This window comes from Pectinophora gossypiella, chromosome 11 (assembly GCF_024362695.1).
Source record: "Pectinophora gossypiella chromosome 11, ilPecGoss1.1, whole genome shotgun sequence".
Lineage (NCBI taxonomy): Eukaryota > Metazoa > Arthropoda > Insecta > Lepidoptera > Gelechiidae > Pectinophora > Pectinophora gossypiella.
This window is the reverse complement of record NC_065414.1, coordinates 14,244,274-14,268,748: the sequence shown is the minus strand read 5'-3', so window position 1 is coordinate 14,268,748 and position 24,475 is coordinate 14,244,274. Positions and strand designations below refer to the sequence as shown.

The 24,475-nt window shown below is 39.8% G+C and overlaps 2 protein-coding genes and 1 long non-coding RNA gene across 5 annotated transcripts; 2 read left to right on the top strand and 1 right to left on the bottom strand.

Moving 5' to 3' along the window:
- Positions 1-399: 399 nt before the first annotated feature.
- On the top strand, positions 400-17,092 carry LOC126370588 (D-amino-acid oxidase). 2 transcript variants are annotated; one of them, XM_050015537.1, is made up of 8 exons: positions 401-567; positions 1,057-1,160; positions 10,201-10,404; positions 11,176-11,401; positions 13,538-13,602; positions 14,024-14,141; positions 16,104-16,212; positions 16,930-17,092. In XM_050015537.1, exons 1-8 carry the CDS (start codon positions 484-486, stop codon positions 17,028-17,030), a joined length of 1,011 nt encoding a protein of 336 aa, XP_049871494.1. In that variant the 5' UTR covers positions 401-483; the 3' UTR covers positions 17,031-17,092. The 2 variants fall into 2 exon arrangements, with proteins under 2 accessions (XP_049871495.1, XP_049871494.1); XM_050015538.1 differs by lacking the exons at positions 13,538-13,602; positions 14,024-14,141 and having other exon boundaries at positions 400-567.
- On the top strand, positions 2,978-5,409 carry LOC126370637 (uncharacterized). Its single transcript, XR_007566899.1, has 3 exons — positions 2,978-3,433; positions 4,072-4,111; positions 4,278-5,409. It is a non-coding gene; the product is annotated as an uncharacterized LOC126370637 (long non-coding RNA).
- Positions 17,014-23,726, bottom strand: LOC126370601 (omega-amidase NIT2). 2 transcript variants are annotated; one of them, XM_050015561.1, is made up of 6 exons: positions 23,606-23,726; positions 22,452-22,598; positions 21,208-21,392; positions 20,010-20,178; positions 18,847-19,080; positions 17,014-17,621 (listed from the first exon to the last, which is right to left on the bottom strand). In XM_050015561.1, exons 1-6 carry the CDS (start codon positions 23,625-23,627, stop codon positions 17,527-17,529), a joined length of 852 nt encoding a protein of 283 aa, XP_049871518.1. In that variant the 5' UTR covers positions 23,628-23,726; the 3' UTR covers positions 17,014-17,526. The 2 variants fall into 2 exon arrangements, with proteins under 2 accessions (XP_049871518.1, XP_049871517.1); XM_050015560.1 differs by having other exon boundaries at positions 23,495-23,719.
- Positions 23,727-24,475: the final 749 nt, after the last annotated feature.

The following is a 24,475-nucleotide window of genomic DNA, read 5'->3' as shown; positions in this document are numbered from 1 at the left end:
ATTTCCTTCAATTTGTGCCAACTTCAAAGAAGAGGAATTCATATTCGATGCTTAAGGTAGAAGGACCGAATGTGGCAAACTACTCGGAGCAACATGGACCTCCGGCGGACCGGCAAAGTTGCATAACATCGGGGTTTTTTTTGGACTTAAGTAAGACCCAGGAGAGGGGGTGAGATCGACGTCCGATAGGAATTGGTGCGGGGCGTCTCTGCCCCGTTCTACACGTAGTATTATTCTTTGCCACGGGGTGTGTGGATACGAGTTAGTAGGCGATAATGATAAATAGTACAAACAAACCGTGTATATTCTTCCCAAAGTAATTTCATTAGGTACGTTGTTTACTTGCCCTCTGAACTTGAGATAGTGATAGAAACAACGAAATACGAACAAGAAGTATGTAATGACAATATTTATTATTCTTCTTAGGACTAGACGCTCCTTTAACTTAAGTATTTAGTCTTTCTTTTATTATCCATAATAAAAATGGTTAAAATTGCCGTTATAGGTGCCGGAATAAATGGTGTAACTTGTGCTTTGAAGATTAAAGAAAAATATAAAGAGTTTGATGTAAGTTTTTTCTTCATTTTATAAACAGAACTTTAAAACTTTAATTTTTAAATAATTGCGTCCACAATCTCACCTGATTGTAAGTGACGATCTGGCCTAGGGTGGATCACGCTTACCTAGAATACGCCTATTCACTCTAGCCTTGAAGACTCCAAGATTTTAGGGAAAGATTTTGTTTAAACAATCCTTTGTGCAAGTTGTCTCCTGTTTACTTGATTGAATCTTTAAAAGTAGAGTGAATAGGTATTTACTAAGTAAGCTTGTACCTCCTTAGACTCTGGTAGGATTGTGGTCAAACGCAAGTCTATTTGAATGAAAATTCACCAGGTCGCAGACAGCCTATCTCCATAGAGAATGTCCGTACAGTGGCCACCCATGACCCAACTGTCCTCCAGGGGGGACCCCATTGGCTCAACTACTGGACCACGGAGGCCGTTACGATTTGAGCAAGCCAGAACACACTGACCAACCACTTGTTTCCTCGTGCAGGTAGTGCTGATCTCCAAAGACTTCTCTCCAAACACGACTGGCGACGGCTCCGGCGGGCTGTGGTACCCCTACCTCTGTGGAAATACTCCCGAACACTTGCTCACGTAAGCATTGCGCCTGCTAAAAACAGTCATAGCAGTTATAGAATAAAGAATAAAACTACGTATGGGCGCGTTCCCACTATGTCGTAAAGAACTATCGTTGGACGACTGTCGTCGCTAATATTTGTCGTCAAATTGTATTTAGTTTTTCCCATTGGATAGATTTTCGGTCACGATTTAGTCGCAATGATTTTTATCGCTTTACGAGTTTTACGACTGTTGTGCTAGCGGTTCCCACTCTGTCATCAATCTGTTGTTACTGCAAAAAATCTCGTATACAACAGTAGATCGTGTCGTTCTATATGTGAACACTTCCATTTAAACATTATAAGCCACGACACTTAAAACTACACGATTATCCGTTGTCACGACAAAGTGGGAACGCGCCCTATACGTAGTCGGTCCCAAAGTTCTGTCACAGGCACATTATTTTTAAATTTCGTACATGCTTTTAGAAAAATTTTATGGCGTTCCATTTTTGAATGTTTGACAATTATTTTAAAACAAAAAATGATCATTTGCCGTGATTTATTACGATGGAGTGGACCTTGAAAGAAAACCGAATCGCAATTTTAGCGTTGCATCGCTGTGGACACACGCCGAGTACCATTTTCAAGTTGCTCAAAAATTTGAAAATAACACTTAGGTTTGTGTATCGTACCATAAATAGGTATAATGAAGTCTCAAATGTTGAGGACAAGAAAAGAACTGGCCGGCCTCGCTCCGCAAGAACACCAGCAGTGATCAAAGCGATAAAGGCGCGCTGTCCGAAAACAGAAACTGATGGCTTTGCAGATGGGGGTCAGTAGAAAAACAGTCAAAAAGGTTTTAAACGAAGACCTTAAGTTGCGAGCATACAAGAAAAAGAGTGGACACTTACTTAATGCCCGCCTGAAAGCAATTAGACTCAAAAGATCCCGGTTGTTATTAAAACGGTACGCGAGAAACCGACACCGTGACATACTTTTTACAGACGAAAAAATTTTTGATATAGAAGAAAAGTACAATAAGCAAAACGATAGAGTGTACGCAGAGAACTCTGAAGAAGCAGGGAAAAAAAGTTCCGCGGGTTCAACATGGGCATCATCCATCTTCAGTGATGGTCTGGTTAGGTGTCTCTTACTATGGGCCAACGGAGGTTCATTTCTGCGAAAAAGGTGTCAAAACCAGTGCAAAAGTGTACCAAGAGACGGTTTTGAATCGGCTTGTCAAAGATCTGCCCAACACGCTATTTTCAGGACATCATTTCGTGTTCCAGCAGGACTCTGCGCCTGCACACAAAGCCAAAACTACTCAAGCCTGGTTCGACCATCAAAAAATTGACTTTATTAGACACGAAGATTGGCCTTCCTCCAGTCCGGACCTTAATCCTCTGGATTATAAAATTTGGCAGGTCTTAGAGAACAAGGTCTGTGCTAAACCCCACAAAAATTTGGCGAGCCTGAAGTCAGCCATAATTAAAGCCGTCGCTGAAATAGACATGAATATGGTGCGTGCTGCGATAGATGACTGGCCGCGGCGTTTGAGGGAAGTTATTAAAAACAAGGGAGGTCATTTCGAATAATTTTAAGTTATTTTCATTTCTTAATAAATATACTTTAAATTGATATACTTATAAATTTTTATAAACTTATTGGTACTTTTTATTTTATCACTATTGTAAGAGGAGATGCTGAATTAAATACGAAATAGTTTTTATGTGTATAATTGCGCCATTATTTATTTAACAAGTTTTACAATTGCCGCCATCAAAAACTAACAACAGAGAATTCACCCTTTTCTTTTTAAAACCACAGACTAAACAATGTACCGAACTCAGAACAATAACTAAAGCATAGAAGGAAGGCTAAAATAAGAATTCAGAAACTATAAACCGGCTCTCTTCTAGCTTACGACACAAACTATGAGTGAGAAAAGGACAAATGATTCGCTCTTTGCTTCATTTTTTCCGAGGTTGTCACAACATGAAATGTCATTTGGACCTATTGGACTCATTTTAATTCGGCCAAATACATAGTAACATACATAAGAAGATTTTACTTATATTTACCGAACTATTTGACACGGTCGCGTGAACTTTGTTTACGAGTGTCTTGTGTTCAGATTGTTTTAAGTGATAATTTAACAATATTTTTCCAAATAAATGGAAAGAAACTTTTATTTATATCAAATAATTGAGTGTCTCGACTCTGTGACATTATGTCTTGTGTGGTATGGGGCTGCAGCTCACATTCAGGAAGAAAAGAAAATAGCCAACAACTTCTGTCGTTTCATCGGTAAGTTTTTTGTAATTTTCTAGTGAAATGTGAACTGCTGAACAATTTTAGGAAAGTAATATGTTTTGCTGAATAGATTTGTAGCATAAAATATTTGAGATATCCATTATATTATACGTTTCATCGATGAATACGGAATTGATTTGAGGTTATGTTGATTGTCCATAGTGATGTACTAAAATTATCGATACTTTTAATTTTTAGATTTCCTGTAGACGATAACAAAGAGAAAGAATGGATAATTCGCATTAATAGACGAAATTGGATTCCAAATAAGTACAGCCGTATTTGCTCGAAACATTTTACTGCGGATTCATTTATGTGTATTCCTAATTCAAAGTGGAGGCGTCTTCGAGACGATGCTATTCCTACATTGAACATTATAGATCAGACAGATGAAATGGTGTTTAAATTTATATTTAAATTTCAGCCTAGCCTGCATCATCTCACTGCTGGCTAGATAGATAAGATATTTGTATCATGTTATCACAACACGTTTATATTATCTATCATTCAACTACATATTATTATGTACTTAATAAACTTAGTATATACTAAGTCTGTAGTTGTTTTATGTCTAAACAATTATGAGTTGTACACGTTTTATATAAGTAAATGATTATTATCTTTGATTTCAGATATTAAATCCAAAAGTGTCGACTGGATTTACATGAAAAGGTATATCAAATAATTTTCTTTTTATATTTTTATCATGATATACATATATAGAGTGTATAATTCAACCAGCTGCACAATGCACTTAAATCAGATATATTTTACTTTTATTTTTATAGATTATTTTGTACATACACTATTTTAACATTATTATTAAACTTTATTTCAGTCAGTTCAAGAAGACGAGATGAAAAATTTAAAAGAAAAGCTGAACAAGTCACGCCTCAAGATCAAACGACTTAATGAAAAAAAAAGTCAATGTGACAGGGTGTCACAAAGACAGTTTCTAAACAAATTGACACTGTTTAGAAATTAATAAATTTGTATTTATTGTAAATATAATGTACATAATTAATAACGTGTAAAATAAATACTTGCTAATGAACAGATTTACGATCTAATTTATATTTCATTTTACCTCCTGTTCTTATTTACTCCTACTCCAACACTCCAGGTTGATACGAACTGCGCCCAATAAAGAATGTAATGAATGTTATAGATTTGTGTAAGCGACTTAGATAAATCTTGACTAAACCTTCCTTTACAAATACAAATATACTTTATTGCACACAACATACAATACTTACAAGTTTTACACGAAAGATACAGTATACCACCTACCTACCTTTTACTTTCCCTTTCTGTTCTCTTATGAATACTTGTATGCCGTATTTTTTTTTAAGTATAATGCTATATCTAGTAGGTACGAGTATGGTAATCCTAGTATTGAAACAGCTTGTAGCCCTAGTAAAGACCGCCATTTTATGTTTACAGAGTGGCACGTTTTTTCTGTAGGTATTTCCAGTCCATACTCTTTTCTATGTCTATGGCGTGAGCCCATCGGGCCTCTTACCGTCTGTGCGGCTTAGACCCGGCGGTTCCAATTTGCACGGCACGTCGATCGACACCAGTGCACGGCGGATGACATCATAAATAAATTCGAATATTACAAAATACTTACCGATGAAACGATAACAGTTGGCTATTTTCTTTCCTTCCTGAATGTGAGCTGCAGCTCCAAACTAATATAAACCAGACAATATAATCCAAAAATGGTTAGATACTTACCTATCAGAGACAGAGTCTCCTTTCATCAAGAAGAAGATAATTGCATCCTACAAAAAGAAATCTTGTAAAAAAAATTTATCGACATTAATTGTAAGTAAATTTAATTTTATCGACATATTAGTAAAGTGAAACCCAACACTAGGCAATGAAAAACTTGTGACAACCTACGAAATTACGAAACAATTTTTGTATATGCGTCTTTGTCTAACATTACGCCGGTTCCGTAAGATAAAGTAGAGCAGAATTATAGAGTTCTGTTGCTATTTTAGCCTTCCTTCTATGCTTTAGTTATTGTTCTGAGGTACCGAACGTAACAAGTTTCAATTATGCCTGTATCAATTTAATATTGAGCCTCCTTGCTAGATTATACCAACTATATTCCACCAAGGAGTATTATTTTGATTGTTAAATAAAATAATTGCGGAATAATAAATAACAGCTCAGCTCAGCTTAAATTCTATCAGCACAGCACAGCTCAGCTTTTATCATCGGCACAGCACACCACAGCTATACAGCCATCAGCGATCTCTGCACGGCAATTGTAACAATCGGCCATCCTGCAACAATTGCTCCCGCAATTGGGAGCGCATTGCATTAGTCAACTGGTTAACTTTCTATTGAATCAACCAAATCTTCCTTATCCAATTGCTTATTTTATTCTTCTTTTTGTCACTAAAACCCTGTCTAAGTTTAATATAAAGCCTTGGATTACGCCACGTCCCATAAAGTGTCACAAAAATCGTGACAGATTACATCTTAAAGCAAGGTCAGATCCATAGTAAAACTCACCAGCCAATCCACAAACGATACCGCAATTTCTTACATAATCTACTTCCCAAGTTAAAAACAGAATACGAACCCTAAAAGATCACCCTAAACACGATAATCGAAAGAAGCTTTGGCTTACTATTAATGATACATTATGTCATACGAATAAAAGAGATAATGATTCCTCAAGATTGTGCCAAATATATACTGATCCTCAGGCTTCTCTATTAGCAATAGTTATATAGCAATAGTTATTTTTCCAGCGTTGGTAAAACTCTAGCAAACACAACCCTCACAAGACTTTCTGCCACACAAGGATCTCTTGCAGCCGATATGGCGCTCCAAGGGTCATCCCTGCATTCCTCCTCATGACCCCGATTAGCGAAAACGAAACCAGTACCCATGCCTATTAGTGAGCTGAAATTTAATAGCGCCCCCGAACTGAATGCCATCCTGCAGCCATCCACTTATGCAACTTAAGCCTCTCATCGGGGACTCTCTCAGAGAACGGGAAAACAAGTGCACTCTACAAGGGCAGAGAAGATAAATGCATCCCCAGCAATTACCTATCTATTTCCCTTCAAAATTGTTAGAAAAATTAGTAAATAAAGTAGTACGACACCTCGTAAAGAACAATCTAATCCCAAATACGTAATTTGGCTTTAGGAAAGATAAATCAACGGAGGATGCAATCTTGGAACTTTCCAATGCAATTCACCAGCCCTAGACCAGAAACCACGCTGTTTTGGTGTCCTCATGGATCCTGCGAAGACTTTCGGCACCGCACCAGAGGCAAAGCCCATGACCGGTTCCAAAGCTACCCCACCAATCGTAAACAGTGTGTCAGAGAGGATAGAGCCGCCAGTGACCAGCCTCCGTTGGATTTCGGAGAGATTTTACCATTTATATGGCTGACATCGTGGAACCCACTCCCAACATTGCCAAGACCCCACGATACGCTGACGATGCTGCAATCATCTTCAGAGGCTTTCCCCGGGACAAATCCACAAATCAGTGCAAGAAAGCATGAATGCTATTGCAAATCAGTTAGATAAAAACCCACTCACGCTGAACCTGTCCAAAACCAAACATCCAGCATTTTATAAAACTCGAGCCTACAAACCTCCCGTTACCAGGTCCATCATCCTCGAAGAGAGCAAAGCAACAGCAAACACACCACTCTCAATCGTCCATACATATCACCGCAATATCAAGCACCTAGGCGTAGTGTTAGACAGAAATCTCTCCCACAAATAAAGCATGCTATCCTTTATTATCCGGCAGGATTATAAAAATCATGTTTATAGTGAAGCGCCTTCGCAGCGCAGCTAAAAGGGAGACACTTCCAATGGTATACAAAGCCAAGTCAATCTATTCGTTCACACTGCATTGGAGTTTGAAGTGGTGCTGGCAAATGTTGGAGCTTGAGAGAGCCCAAAGAGGTGCCCTCAAAGCAATACCACGAAACCCCATCGGCACAGCACATATGGTATACACCTATACAATGAAGTGAAGGCTTTGAGAGTCCGGCACTAACTTTCCATATTCAGAGCCGCCATTAGAACACACATGCACAACGCACGCTCCCCGGAATCCGACGAACCGCTGCAACTCCGAGTCCACAGTGCCTCCGCTCCCCTTGCCCTCGCGCTTGCAAGTCACATCACCATCATAGGCCTCGCAAGCACTAGCTCTGCCAAACGTCATCCACACTTTCGACATCCTTACCTCCAGAACATGGCACGTCGAGCCCTGTGGCCCATAAAATCTCCAGGTATTGACGTCTAAGGTAAAAAGAACGATTCAAAGCTAGTTTCAAGAGCTGAACTACAACTAGAGGCTCCTATGCCAAAAGAAAGCCGCTTGCATCAACCTTTCCCCCTCTCACCCACTCCCACGCACACACCCACACACTCATCCGCCCACCCCACACACACACGCCACACACACTCGCACACTTCTTACATAAAAGCCTTATTCTATCTCTTGCCAGACTACTGTTAGGTACTCTTTATTTGACACTTTACTTCACCTTTATAATATCTACACTATGTTTTATCTGGCTAAGATCCGTGCGTCGGTTATTGCATCGGTACGTAACAAATCGCATCCTGGCCACTGCGACACAAGCCGGGCCCAGTGCAGGGACCGCCGCGATCCGTCTTGTTACTGTTATGTAACTCTGTATGTTTTATTTATAATTGTACCTATGTTTTTTTAGTAAATAAACGATTACCTATTATATTATATTACTAAAACGAACTAACCTCCGTCGGTCCATCACTCGAGTCAGCATGCGCCATCACGCAGTCCTTTCGGAACCCCCATGCAAAATTTAAAACTCCCAGCACCTTGACTTTGTTACGTCGTGACCTTTCGCTTTTATATTATATGGATACCATGAACTATACAATCCACCGCACGCTTGCCTACATAGCAGTATCACAATGTTTGAAAAGTGTGACCCTTTCATAATAAGTAGCAGCACCTCTACAAACTCAAACGGCTGACTACTATCTTTAAGCATTCTTTTTCATACACCGAGGTACATTAATTTACTTTTTCTTTAATCCAAACGTTGGGTTTGTTACCAAATAGAAATATTTGATTGTATGCCCTACACTCGAGACTGCGATGAAAGACCATCTCTCAATGCGAAACATCCACAAAATCCCTCCACCTACGTCACCTTAACCGTCCCGCGCCGCCCTGCCGCTGCGCATGCCGCTCCGCATGCAGTTCAGGCCGATTCCCAGCACGCAGCCCAGGCCGACGCTCCGCACGCAGCGCAGCCCGGCGATCCGCACGTGACTCAGGCCGATGCTCAGCATGCAGCTCAGGCCGACGCTGCGCAAGCAGCTCAGCCCTTCGACCCGCATGTGACTCAGGCCGAGCCCAGAATGCAGCCCGCCCCGACGATCCGCATGCGGCTCAGGCCGACGCTCAGCATGCAGCTCACACCGACGCTCAGCATGCTGCTCACCCCGACGATCGCATCAGCGTGGGGCGAAGGTCTTGAAAAGCGAGCGCGAGCCGTTCTTGCTCGCATTGAAACTCCCTTTCCAGTAAAAGGATGCGCTCACGACCTGGCTGATCGCAGCCTGGACTTCAGGTGACACTGCGTGTCTCCTTGGTGCCAGGAGTCAGCAGCCTCGGTCGATACAGGTCCCGACTTTTGTTACCAGGCGGTTCATCCATTGTTCTGAAATCTCGCAGAAAAATATTGCGTTACATTACCTTAGTCTTTAATCTTTCGAACGCCGGAACGCGGATCTCGACCAGACACAATGTAAAATCTATTGTGTCTGGTATCTCGGCATATGAGAGGTTAAGTCTAACACGTTTTTTTTTATCATCCTTTACTAAAAATAAACACGGTTACAAATTTGGTACCTATTACAAAATAATCAACATGAAGCTTGATTCTATAAATTTGATTAAAAATTATAACTAGGCGTGTACTTAACTTTATCCCGCTTCTGAATGTAAGAGGAGATGCTGAATTAAATACGAAATAGTTTTTATGTGTATAATTGCGCCATTATTTATTTAACAAGTTTTACAATTGCCGCCATCAAAAACTAACAACAGAGAATTCACCCTTTTCTTTTTAAAACCACAGACTAAACAATGTACCGAACGTAACAAGTTTCAATTATGCCTGTATCAATTTAATATTGAGCCTCCTTGCTAGATTATACCAACTATATTCCACCAAGGAGTATTATTTTGATTGTTAAATAAAATAATTGCGGAATAATAAATAACAGCTCAGCTCAGCTTAAATTCTATCAGCACAGCACAGCTCAGCTTTTATCATCGGCACAGCACACCACAGCTATACAGCCATCAGCGATCTCTGCACGGCAATTGTAACACTATTTTCATATATGACAGAACTTTGGGACCGACTACGTACAATGGTAACTCTTCGCCCCGCACCAGTATGTATCGCGTGTCCTCTCCGCTCCCTCTCCGTCTCCCTCTCTGGCTACGGAGTAAAGGGAACGCGCGAACTGCGTCTCGCTCGCACTTACGCGTTAGGCGGTAAGTAAGAGTGAGGGGTGTGGTATTGTTGCCAAGACATAGGTGCATTGTTATTGCATCTATAGTCATACCATACCTACCTATACTCACGCCTGTTTCATTTTCCTATCCTGATATGAAAGGGGTGAAAATAGAGCCCTTAATAAATAGTAAAGAAAAAAACTAGGCACCTACTACTTCATTCTTCACATTCTTCATATTCTTCTCAGGAAATGGGGCGGCGAAACTTACGAGTTCCTTCACAAGTTATGGATAGAAGGTGGTCACAATGTGAGCTTGGTGCCTGTATACGCACTGTACAGACAAGACCCTCAAGAGACTAGACCTGGCTGGGCAAGTGTCGTCTGCGGGTATCAGGACCTGGATAGGAGCAGGCTGGAGTATCTTAGCCGACTGTATGCTATGGAATATGTGTAAGTATTGTCGTCATAAAAAACATAGAATAAGCGATAATAATTTATAATACAGGATGTTACTGAAATCATAATGAAAACTTTAACTAAACTGAACCATCCCCCTTTGAACCTATATGATAACTAAGGTAAATTGGTGATTTCAAAATATTTCAGAAATACATCTTTGTTGTCAAGCTCGTATCAGTAATGAATACCTACTGAGAGGGATGATTCAACTCATTAGATATTCGGAGTTAATATTAAGTGGAATTTTCCATTGCAAAAGTATAGAATTGAAAATAATCTACAAAACCAAAAAGAAATCATAAATTTTGCGACGGAAAATTCCACTTGATATCACTTATGTACTTAAGTCATGTATATAGAAAGAAAAAATGAAAAAAATATGTTCATAATCAAGGCACACGTTAACACGTAAACGCAATGATGGCGAATGACGCAAAGGTGATGAGGCGATGACGTTTGCGTCGCACGCTGACTGAGTTCAGTCTAATAACCGCCCATGACGTCAACTCAAACGCAGAGACACCGCTCGACTAGAGCGCACCGCTCGTACCCCGCTCCCCGCGCCGCTGCCATCGAGAACACTTCAATATAAATCTTAGCATTTGAACGCGCCGCTCCCCGCACCGCTGCCGCCGCCGCGCCGCTGCCGCTGTCATCCAGTTTGAGGCCCACACCGCGCAAACCCGCTCTCAAACTGCCGCCTGCGCTGTTACTGCTTTTGACGTGCTGATTTGACCCGTAATGTTTTCACAAACCTTTCAGGAGCGGGCACACGTTTACAACATACGTAGTGCAACCACCGAGAATAATATCCTACCTGTACAAGCGATTCATCTCCGCGGGCGGGAGGGTTATATCCGCCAGTGTGACGTCGCTGCAGGATAGCTCCCTTGCAGGGTGCGCTGTTGTGGTGAACTGCACCGGGCTGGGCGCCAGGACTGTCGTGCCTGATGAAGGAGTGTTTCCAGTGCGCGGGCAGGTCTTTAAGGTGGGGATTTTTTTTAATGTAGCTTATGGCAATGGGTTGCTTAATCTTTGTATTGTTTACTTCTCTTTAGCTACGTGTCTAGCTTTACTTTTTTTATCTTTTTTTTTTGACGTGACTTATTGTAGATTTGCCGCAGATGGCATTAACTACTTGGCCGGACAAATGGGGAGCGCTGAAGGCTCTCACCCGGTACAACGTTTAAGACAACAGGCCTGAGGGTGCCCAGTTGGGCGCGAACCTCGGCTCAGGGCGTCGTCTGGGAGGAAGAATATTTGAAAGAATTAATCTACTCTAGTGGGTCGATAGCGATAAGCACTTAATGAGGGAAATCGTCGACCACGTCGGCGGGGTCGGTATCGGGGTCCTGAAGTGTTTAGTGTCGCGAGCTGATTGGCTGCCTCTATGGCTAGAGTAATCGGGTCGTCGGGATCGTATATTACGTCCTTCGGACGCCGATACTTTTCAGTACCGTCCCTAAGCGGGATGTATTCGGAAGCCGCAACTACCAGGGGGTTTGGGTGGTGCGGAGCAGAATCGAAAAAACGTTTGGAAGCTAATTTGAGCCATTGGGCAATGGTTGGCAGACCTAGGTCAATGACTTTTTTTATCGACAGCTTTTATGAGTACTTATTATTTGGAATTTGAGTGGCCCTATAAAAAGACGCCACACTCCGGACACTTCATACAAAACACCTCGTTTTACACAGACACCACACATTGACGTTATCGTACACGCGCATCTGTGTGTGTGACGTCTGACGCCCATACGATTGAAGACTAAAGTAAGACCGAGGAGGGGGTGAGGTAAACCTAGCTTAACCGCTGGCGGGGAGCGGAGAGTTGCCGTTCTACTTATGTTTAGTCATTCGAATTTGTTCATGCAGGCTCTCAGTAGCTTCCAGATCAATACCTACGAATAAATAATAGTTGGTATCTATAGACAGGAAAGTAGCAGAATAACCACGGAAGTGAGGTTACCTACATAAAATCACGCATGTATTCTCTAATGGGCAAACCAGAATTAATCAACCACTGTGCAACCACTGTTGATACGAAGTCATACATACACTAGTTCCCAACTGGCAAATCAGTTACTTTTTACTAAACGTTTTTTTTTTTTTGACGTGACTTATTGTTGGTTTGCCGCAGATGGCATTAACTACTTGGCCGGACAAATGGGGAGCGCTGAAGGCTCTCACCCGGTACAACGTTTAAGACAACAGGCCTGAGGGTGCCCAGTTGGGCGCGAACCTCGACTCAGGGCGTCGCCTGAGAGGAAAAATATTTGAAAGAATTAATCGACCCTGGCGGGTCGATAGCGATAAGCGCTGAATGAGGGAATTACTAAACGTCAAAACACGAAATTACTATGGAATTTGTATGAAAAAGCAACCTGTGACGTCATAGAAAAACGTGTCAAAATGTCGCACTTACATACATACATAAACAGCCTATATACGTCCCACTGCTGGGCACAGGCCTCCCCTCAATCAACCGGAGGGGGTAAGGAGCATACTCCACCACGCTGCTCCAATGCGGGTTGGTGGAGGTGTTTTTACGGCTAATAGCCGGGACCAACGGCTTAACGTGCCCTCCGAAGCACGGAATCATCTTACTTTTTCGGACAATCAGGTGATTCAAGCCTGAAAAGTCCTTACCAAACAAAGGACAGTCTCACAAAGTGATTTCGACAATGTCCCCGTCCCCATCGGGAATCGAACCCGGACCTCCAGATCGTGAGCCTAACGCTCTAACCACTAGACCACGGAGGCTGTCGAAATGTCAAAATGTCGCACTTATTACTACATTGGCCCCGATTCCTGCAGACATCTCTTAATTTTACTTTAAGTTATACCTGTCATTTTCTTATCCGCCGAAAAGGAAAGGGACGGATGATTGACAGCTCTTAATTTTAGGAAGAATGAGTAAATAAATGAATAACCCGGGCGAATTTTTAGACGGTTGTTTTAGATTTGTGCTTAAAATTGACGTGTGTTCCATAAATTTTATGCTTGTCGATTACCCGTCCCTTTCCTTTTCGGCGGATAAGAAAAGGACAGATATAACTTAAAATAAAATTAGATGGTATTTACAGGAATTAGCACCACTATTTAACAAACGAATTGATTTTCGCAGGCAATAGTCCCGTGGTTAAACGAAGTTGTTATCGACCAAGATAGTTGCCACTACATTATACCAAAGTAAGTATTTGGGTTAAAGCAGTATAATCAAGACACACAAGACATAAACGGCCTCCGTGGCCCAGTGATTGAGCATTGGGCTCACGATCCAGAGGGCCCGGGTTTGAATCCCGGTGGGGAATATTCCAAAAATCACTTTGTCAGCCCTGGTTTGGTTAGGACATTGCAGAGTGATAATCTGAGTGTCCGAAAGTAATATCCGTGCTTCGGAAGGCACGTTAAGCCGTTGGTCCCGGTTACTTTACTAATGTAAGTACGTAGTCGTTAATCAGCCATGTCAGGGGCCTTTGACGGCTCAATAACCCTGACACCAGGGTTACTGAGGTTGGCAATTCACCTCATTATTATAACCCACACGATATAAGAAGAAGCTATTTAGAAAGCAAATGAAACAACTATTATTTAGCAACTTTTCTTCCAGTGCGGAAACCTGTGTGTTGGGAGGCACACATCAAAATCACGATTATAATACAAAAGAGGACAAAAACGACACCGATCACATACTTAATGGGTGTAGATCCATGATCCCAGGGCTGAAGGTACGTATAAGCATGGTACAGGAATGTTGGAGATACCAATTTAATGGTAACACTCATGTAACACTTACGTCATCAAAGGGCTATGGCGGTTTGTGATAGGATTGAGCATACCTGGTGGGTTAAAATGGCCACATAGAAGCAATTAATCGAAGAAAGCTAAATTTCAATTTGACATTTGCGCATATAAAACTAAGTGCGCAATGCAAAAAAACGTCAAATAGCAACATTGCTTTCTTAGATGAATTGCGTCGATGAGGCCATTTTAACCCCCTAGCAGGCTTTGCACGGTAACCGCGCCACGCGCGGCGCGAATTATATCTAAGCCTTCGACCAATAGCCGTTTGAATAGAATAGAATAGAATAATTTTATTTGCTTGGATACATGGTTGTTACAAGATGGTCACAATTTTATGTATAAGGATCTCATGATCCACCAAGTGTATGGCATGCAAAAACTTACAAGAAATGAGATAATCATAAATTATTACAACGTACGTCGTCGTCGTCGTATTATTATGACGTCCATCTACGTAGATAGCATTCGCATCATTTATTGGTCGAAGCGCTCAATATATTTCGCGCCGCGTGCGGCGCGGTTGTCATGCAGACCCGGCTGGTTTTCATATACCATGCGTATACGCACATGTTACGTACGTGGGTACGTACATGATTCGCTAGATATAAGCGTGCGAATTTAGGAGGTAAGTAGGTACTTAATTAACTAATATTCTACTTACTTACTAAGTTAACTAACCTAATGGTGCTAATTCCTGTAAATACCAACTAATTTTATTTTAAGTTATATCTGTCATTTTCTTATCCGCCGAAAAGGAAAGGGACGGGTAATCGACAAGCATAAAATTTATGGAACACACGTCAATTTTAAGCACAAATCTAAACCAACCGTTTAAAAATTTTACATCCGTCAATAACCCGACACAGTTAAGTAGACAGCACGTCAAACGGATTGCATACCAGAGACGTTTTGATTCGCCCGGGTTATTCATTCCTTTACTCATTCTTCCTAAAATTAAGAGCCCCCATCATCCGTCCCTTTCCTTTTCGACGGATATGAAAATGACGGATATAACTTAAAATAAAATTAGGCGGTGTCTGCAGGAATCGGGGCCAATATCAATCTAATACAAAAAAAAAACTTGCAATAATTAACAAAAATAAACATAGTCTTAAAACTCAAATTCTAAACATTCAAAATAATCTTTTATACTTACAATAATAACATTTATCACATAGCCAATTATATAGTTGAGATTTAAAATAATTTGTTTGCAATTCTTTAATACTTATATTAAAAAAGGTTTGCATCTGGGGGAGAGAGTACACACAGAGGGTAATAAAAACCCAGTGAGTGATTTCAAAACCTAAGACCGCTACGGGGACGACAGCACACCTACGTCCTCTCAATCAACCGGAGGGGGTATGGAGCATACTCCATCACGCTGCTCCATTGCGGGTTGGTGGTGTTTAATTACGGCTAATAGCCGGGACCAACGGCTTAACGTGCCCTCCGAAGCACGGAATCATTCTTATCTTTCTTTTCTTAGATGATTACTATATAATAAAAGATAAAAAAAAAACTGGTCAAATGCTAGTCGTACTCGCGCACGAAGGGTTCCGCACCATTAACTAGATAAACAACAGTAGGTACACACAATTTGCCTACCTTTTGCCATTATTGATATCAACCAAAAAATTACAAAAAGAACCCATTTGCTATATTTATTTTATTTTGTGTTTAGTATTTGTTGTTATAGCGGTAACAAAAATACGTAATTTGTGAAAATTTCAACTGTCTAGCCATCGCGGTTCTTGAGATACAGCCTGACAGACAGTTGGACGGACAGACAGCGAAATCTTAGTAATAGGGTCCTGTTTTTACCCTTTGGGTACGGAACCATAAAAATAATAATACTAATATTACTAAATGGTAAAAATTCACAGCACGCGAAAATCGTAGACACCTGGGTAGGCCTCCGCCCCGGCAGAGACGCCGTTCGATTGGAGGCGGAAGAAAAGGATGGAAGATTGTACATTCATAACTACGGACACGGTAAGCTACTATTAACATGATATAGCATCACGCCTGTATCCCGGAAGGGGTAGGCAGAGTATACTAGGTAATACAGTCATGAGCAATAAAATGTACCCACTTTAGGACTCTGTCGCACTAACATATTTGACATTTAGTGAGACTTACAGTTCAATTTGTCAAAAAAGTTAATGTGACATGGTACCAAAGTGTACCCACTCCTCGCCCGCTATGTTTCAGTCCCTTGTAGCGAAGCTATAGCCATTAATCGGGCACAAATCCCGCAGACCACGTGATATCAATTCAATTTGCACCCATCCAACAGGAATACCGGACATAAACTCACGCCTATTTCCCACCTTGGGAAGCAGAGACTATGGAATTCCATTGGCTTCGAACCTGACACACTTCTCTTGCTTCCTCCACATTCATCAATCATTTCCGGTTTTTCGCAAATGATGTTAACTAGTGGATATTTGAAAGTTGGTCAGTTTTTAGAACGCTTACGATAAATTATATTTTGAAAGTAGCTAAATAAAAATATGCAAAACAGTTTTTAATTTGATTGTACTTTTTTCTATGATGTCCACCAGCTGTTAAATGAATCTGAACAACGGGAACAAAACTTCCCGTTGGTCAGATTAGTCTGCCCATCAATCTGACCAGTGGGAAAAACTGATCGTTTCATACAAGCACGCTGGTTCAGAGTAGATCGTGTGTGATGAATTTTTTTTGCAGGTGGCAGTGGACTAACTCTCTTCTGGGGATGCGGTACACAAGTTCTGCAGCTTCTAAAACAGCACATAAAAAACACAGAACCTATAAAATCGAAACTTTAATATAAAAATATAAACATCTATAAGTAAATGCTTACAAATATAATATTCAAATATATTATTAACATTTGTTTTTAATTATCTTAATTAAACCCACAACTAGTGAATAATCGATTGTTGGTGATTTCGTATATTGTCAGATCTTTTTAGGCTTGCATATCAAGATGCACTTGAGCAGGTAATATTATGGAATCATTCTTGAGGGAGGGAATGTGTTATGTCTGATTGTTGAAGTTTAGTTCTGTGTAATAAAGAATATTTGATTTGATTTTGATCTCCTTGCAGCATAGTCGATATTTGACTTATTACCCTGCAGGTTAATAGTACCCAAGACCTTTTAATATACTATCGCGGAGCTCCGTGAGTCGTAAAGTTTGCGGACGAGTGGAGTGCAAAGTTGAAGTATGAACTATTTGCTCCTATCTGTATGGCGCGCGTTTCGAGCTCACTTGGCCCCTCCAGCTGGCCTGAGGCTGGTGTTAAGAGCATGATATGAGTATTAACAAGGGCACTTATTGACAACTTCATATATGTCCGTTCTGCGCTGACTCCTGATTGGTATTTGACTCCTCACTTCTTCTACGGCACCCAGACCTGGAAGACAGACAAAAGACTTCGATATTCCACAGTCTTTTCGATTATAACAGTCTTTTAATATAAAAAATATATATATTCTTTATTTCACAAATTTTAGTTACATCGTGGCCGAGACCTCCCATTAAGTAATCCTAGGATACTTGTGGCGGGAATGTCTCGCAATTCCCAAGGGGTAGGTACAGTTTGTGAGTTAGGATAAGTAATAACAAATATGACTTCTATAAAGAAAACACATAATTTAGTAGGTGTAATCTAAAGATTTTCAGAGTAAAACAAAACGAAATATCAAATTTATCAAATTTTTGCCCATAGCACTATGAGTGACATATATATTCATACACATATATATACACATGCACATGTGTACGCACGTGCACACACACACACACACACACATATACATACATATGCGTGTGTGTGCGTGCACATATGTTCTAGGAGGTGTCACAGTGACACACCCACATGCCCTACGGGTGTATAAAGTCCTTGGGATCGGTTCGATATTAGCCACATATGGGTGTGTGACTGAGGCAGTTTGCGTTAGATGATTGTGTATCATGTGATTCTCACCAGTAGGTCTTCTATTTGCTCGTATGAGAGTGACCCTAACCACGCAGTCATGGTTTTTTTGCAGGAGAACAAATTCATAGGATAAATGTCAAGGATAGAGTTAACCTTACCGTATACAAAAGCAGACTGGCAAACTTATTGCCGTTGAGCAAAAACAGTACGCACGGAATGTGAGGGAGCTACAGTACCTTTTCTTCTTTTATTTAATAGATTTTGATTGTAAGGTAGTGAGGAGTGGTATTATGATTATGATTACAGAGATAAGAGTTACTTAAAAATAAGTCTTGAAAAGCCCAAGCTATCTTCGAAATGTAACACAACATAAGTTCACGACTATATTCTCACTACTATACCTCCTCAGCCATAACACCTTGCGAAATGACGTAGATTCAAAAATGTTAAATTGACCGTCAACAACTTTATCTACGATAGATGCGTTGAATAAATGATTGTGATATCCAAATTGGGGTAGTCAGAGGTACATCCGTCGCAAGATGTTGTTTATGTGTGTGAGTTAATTTAGTCCACGATCAAGCCAGCTAGTTCCCCAGCTGTTGGACTACGTTGGCCCAAGGCCCAAGGATCGAGTGCCTTTATGTCACGTACGAGGCGTATGTAGCGTCTACTATGTATAACAACACTCGTCACTCACCAACATCCTCCACAAGCATGCCAGCTTGTTCGTCCAGCTGTTGCACGACGTTGGCCCAAGGCCCGACCAACATGGAGTGCCCCCAGGCTACGTAAGAAGCCTGCTCGTCCCGCGCGGGGCTCACCAGCGCCGTCCACAGCTGCTGGTCGTTGGCCCTGGACCGAGCCAACAACTCCCAATGTTTGGGGCCAGTTGTCATGTTGAACGCGCCCGGATAGATGAGTAAGGAACAACCTGAATAAGGATAAAAAATAGAAGCTCCAATGTAGACGGCAGCTTTGTTGAGTATTCCTAAACTTACTGGTGCTAATTCCTACAGACGCCACCTAATTTTATTTTAAGCTATACCTGTCATTTTCTTATTCGTTGAAGAAGAAAGGGACGGGTAATCGACAGGCATAAAATGTATGGAATACACGTCAGTTTTAAGCAGAAATCTAAAACAACCGTCTAAAAATTTTACATTGGCCAATAACAAGCCAGAATTATGTTGACAGCCCACGTCAAATAGTTTGTATACCGACATACCTTTTTGATTCGCCCGGGTTATTCATTCATTTACTCATTCTTTTTAAAATTAAGAGCTGTCAATCATCCGTCCCTTTCCTTTTAAATTAGGAGGTGTCTGCAAGAATCGGGGCCACTGTCCAGCTTAAATTTGTGATAAATTGCTATAACGCAAAACGGTTACGAAAAAAAAAAGCAACTGTAGCGTGTTTATCAAAACTTAGAAGTCTACACGTTGACAAGCTACAAGTTACTCGCAAGTACATGTAAGTTACGTTTATCAAAAAAGTAGAGGGATTGTAAAATATAATTGTGAAATAAAATTGACACTTGTAACATGTAATTTACATGTACAATTTTATAAACACAATCTAGTCATCACTAATTTAAGAGCCACGCTCTTGTCAGTGTAGCATTCTCCATGCTACTTATTAGGGAAAAATAAGGCAGTGGTTTCCCTCTTGCCTTCCACCCCACACATTACATTCTATTAATAATGATAATTTTATTTTCTTGTGATACAAGACTTTACAGGGCTTGTACATTTTGGTAAACAGGGCACAGATGTAGATTCATTCAAAACACTTGTAAATTGACCTTCAACAAGTATATTATATCCTTAAAAATTACGTCGAATAAAAATCCCGTTTACTCACCATCCTTAGCCATAATATGTGCCAGCTCTGGAAACCGCAGGTCGTAGCAGATGCCTAGACCGATCTTCACGCCCTTATACTCGAAGGTGGTGACCTGGTTGCCTGGAGACAGGGAGTCTGACTCCTTGAACGTTATCTTGTTCGGGATGTCTATGTCGAACAGGTGCATCTATAAAACAGAGCGCTTAAGATAACGTAATATCACGCTTGTATACCCGAAGGGGTAGGTAGAAGTGTAGTATGTACAGTCATGTCTCAACATTTACCCACTTTAGAACCCTGTCGCACTATCATATTTGACATTTAATGAGATTTACGGTTTAATTCGTGAAAAAAGTTTATGTGACATGGTTTCAAAGAGTATATATGTCGTGGCCAGATCGTAGAATTGATCATTTCATGATGTGCTCGATCATTTCATGAAATGGTCATATTTCATGAAATAGAATATCATTCGTTGGCCACATCATGATGTAGTTTGGCCAGATCAATGAACACAAAACATTCAACGATATGAGCAACTAAATGCATGATTACTTCATGATATGGCCTAACGTTGGCAATCATATCATAAAATTAGTAACATTATCCTCCGGTAGTGGCGCTGGTGTCGATTATATTTAAAACTTGATTGATATTATATTCGATGAATCAATGTAATTGTACAATTTTCCATATCAAATAGGTACATAATTTTGAACCTAAAAAATTAATCGACTATTCGCATTTTTATTACACCACATAGCATGGACATCGCCTACATTAACGATTTAATTAAACGTTGACGTTTCAACGATATGGTCAACTTAAGTTGGGCATTTCATGAAAAATTACCATTTCATGAAATGGTCGAACACTTCATGATATGATCAAAATTCAAAAATATTTATTTTCAAAGTTGGCTTAGAAAGTTAGCGCTTTTTGAACGTCAAAAAAATTTAATTACAAAAAAAAATTTATGTAACTAGCTGTAAAACTACTACCACATCGGAATCTGTAACGCTGAGGGAAAGACGTGGCCAGTAAACCTCCCAGCACAGGGCCCTAGTCCTACTGTTTCAAAATGTTTTCCTTTCTTTTTTTTTAAATCCAGTTTGTATTACATAATTTATAGACTTAAATACAATGGTATTCCAATTACAGTCGGTGGATCAATTTTACGATCTGGCGACGACTATAGATATAGTACTGACCTTACCTTCCTGTAAGTAGCGAGGAGTTTCCCGCTGCCGTCCCAAACAGTGCAGGTGTTGTACAACTTGCCGTCGCGTCGTTCAGGCATGGTGCCGCCGACGACACACACCCCGTGCTTCGCCGCCGCCTCCGACAGAGCGCGGCTTGTCTCGCCGCTTGGGATCTCTTCTGCGTATTCGTTGAAATATTCTGTAAGGAGGTAACATTAACATTGCTTAACTTGTGTATGTCTGCGGTCAAATGACACATAGGGTAGTTTCCAACTAGTCAAATCAGTTACTTTTTACTAAACGTCAAAACAAGAAATTACTACGGAATTGACGCCCTAAAAACTGCTGTGGCGGACCCAACTAGTTGGCCAGCTAGTTCTGCCCACATGTAACAGATGGCGCCACATTCAATAATACAGTCTTAAAGCAGTCGTGAAACGCGATATCGAAATTTACACAGCAGGACGCATAATTATATACAACTTCCAACATAACACCGTTGGATCGTCGATCCCTAGTTACACTACCAACTTGTGGCCTACGCTCTGTTCGGTGCCCCGAAAAACACCCCTTGGCGGCAGCACATCCTCGCCGCCAAACTGCCATACAAAATACATTCACAACATATTATAATATTAACTAGCAAATGGATTGGTTACAATCCCAGACACCTCTGTTAACTTGCAATGCAACAGTATAGTAACTTGGAGACTAAAATCCATAGTATCTTACTTGCTGAACTAATACACTGTTCCAGAGGAGTATCCATCGGATTCATGAAGTTGAATAGTTTTATAACATACAAGCTATCCACCCGCTACTTCGTCAGCGTGTAATATGGCTATCAAATAAAGCCGATACTAAGGAATAATGTAACTTTCTACTGATGAAAGAAGTTTTAATATTGGTTCAGTAGTTAAAGAAAAAAAAACATTCTAGGGATTACCACCTACAAACAATCTTTAAAATAAAATATAATAATAATATTAAAATATTATTAATATTATTATTTTTTATTATTATTTATATAATACTATTATAATATTAATATTTTGAGGTTTAGAACTAATTAATGCCATTCTGGACATTGACTTGATATTGAATTTTTGAGCTTCCAGTTTCAAAAGCACATGACAGCCTTTTCACGGACAGAGATCATGGGTCATTGATGGTTCATAAGAGGTAATATGACACCTTGGGATCGGAACGTCATTACTCATTAGACATTCTGTCCTTGAAAGTGTTAATAACTACGTACTGGTGCCATAAGGTGAGTTGAAGCACTCAGGCAGAGCAACCAGCTCAGCACCTGCATCCTTCGCCTTGCTGATCCAGCAGACTGCTGCCTCAATGTTCTTTGCCTTCTCCGCACATACTGACATCTGCACCAGAGCTATCTTTAAACCTGAAATATTAACCATGTAGTACTGTATGTTGTCTCCTAGATGATTAATTAAGAAAGAAATAAATTTATGTAGTAGTTTTGACTATAAACGAGAATCATATTTCAAGTATTTAGATATAAAACATGTTATATTTAAAATGTTTTAATAAAATTCTAAATGAATTTAGAAATAAATCTTGGTAAATCAGTGATACAATATTTGAGGATTTATTTACTTAAACCTCATAAAATTCCACAGAATTTTGAAGTATACAAGTGGGTTCTTAATATGCTGGGATTTAATAAAATGATGTAACAGTGTACCATATAGGTTTAACTATTAATATAAGCTATTGTTTCTTGTAAATTTAAGTTTCTTTTATTTCTTCAATACAAAACTGCTGATTATAATAATTTAGTAATTATGCTGGATCCAGAATTGTACTTTTGGTGTATGTAAATAACAAGTAGTAGGTAGGCACCTACAATACAATACAATACAAATACACTTTATTGCACCAAACTAAAAATAAATAATTACAAAAAGTCTCTTAATTAAGTACATGGCAAATGGCGGCCTTATCGCTTAAAGCGATTTCTTCCAGGCAACCATAAGGTGAGGTAAAATGTAAAAAACCTACTTTTAATACAATACCAAAACGGTTATCTAAGTTTACTTTAGCATATGTGAAGATAAGATAATAACATTAATATTCTCTCTCTGAACGATTGGCACTTACAGCAAATATTAGGCTTTTAGATTTTATGAATATTCATAATTATGCAAGTAGGCGGTCATTTAGCTTGAAAAATAGGTTATAAATGCAAGTAATTGTTAGTTTGGTAAGTACTGAATATTAAGCCGAATGTAATATAGGAAAGAATTTAGCTATTATTCCAATGATAGTATACCGTACCGCTTCGATAAAATTTAGGTTTCGCTTTGAATCTCGGATGAGCAACATCAGGCACGGTTTCGTACATTTTGACTTTCGCTATATTTTCTAATTATCTTAGCGATTAGTTACCTCGTTTTAGCATGTTTGACATGGATAAAACACTTCGCCGGGAAAAGAAAGAAAATTACACCGGTAAGGAATCACAATCCGGCCTTGCCTGCTGCCGAATAGTGACAGTAGAAAATGACGTTTGCTGTAGCGATGGGCGTTATTAACCATAACTGGTTATATATGCAGTTACGAGCTCGAACAGTGATCACTCGTTTTCCACTACAACAAAAACTAGTGATATTCATAACGCCATTTAAACGATCGAAATAGGCATCAGTCTTCAATAACTCTTTTAATCACAACGCCATAAAGTTAAATCGAATTCACTCTTATGTTTAAGGCATAGCGTCGATGTTTGGCTACTTTCACTACTCACGCAAAATCATAACCAAACGATTTTACGTTACAATTATCACGTTTGCTTCAGAACGTTGTGAAAATAACTAGTTATAAAAATCACTAGTTAAGAAACTAGTTATTGGAAATCACATAACGCTTACGTTACGTTATCTCAAAAACCGATAACGACCCATCGCTAGTTTGCTGTGACATTGGCAATCAGCTGATATCATTTTTTTAAACTCGCTCATGATATGGTAATACTAAGGTCTTCAAACCATGCTGCCTAGTCTTAAGTAATCGTTGGCATTATAAAATCAATAGAATATATTAGTTGTAAATCCTTGTCAATTTGTTGTCAATAGACAAAACGTGAAACGACATTTTCCCATCTCGACGGTGTGCGGCGGCTTTTCTTACTTATGAATTTAAATTAAAAGCAGGTAATTTTAATGCAAAAAACGCATTTTTTTATTGATAAATACCACACCCACAATACATTACACTTATAGTGCTTATAATATCTAAAAATATTAAATTACAATTTCA

Coding starts and splice junctions, on each gene's coding strand:
- LOC126370588 (XM_050015537.1), top strand. CDS start 484: ATGGTTAAAATTGCCGTTATAGGTGCCGGAATAAATGGTGTAACTTGT. Junction 568..1,056: donor AAAAATATAAAGAGTTTGAT/GTAAGTTTTTTC, acceptor TTCCTCGTGCAG/GTAGTGCTGATCTCCAAAGA. Junction 16,213..16,929: donor CATTCATAACTACGGACACG/GTAAGCTACTAT, acceptor TTTTTTTTGCAG/GTGGCAGTGGACTAACTCTC.
- LOC126370601 (XM_050015560.1), bottom strand. CDS start 23,561: ATGTACGAAACCGTGCCTGATGTTGCTCATCCGAGATTCAAAGCGAAA. Junction 21,393..22,451: donor CAACTCACCTTATGGCACCA/GTACGTAGTTAT, acceptor ACCTCCTTACAG/AATATTTCAACGAATACGCA. Junction 19,081..20,009: donor ACATATTATGGCTAAGGATG/GTGAGTAAACGG, acceptor ATCCTTATTCAG/GTTGTTCCTTACTCATCTAT.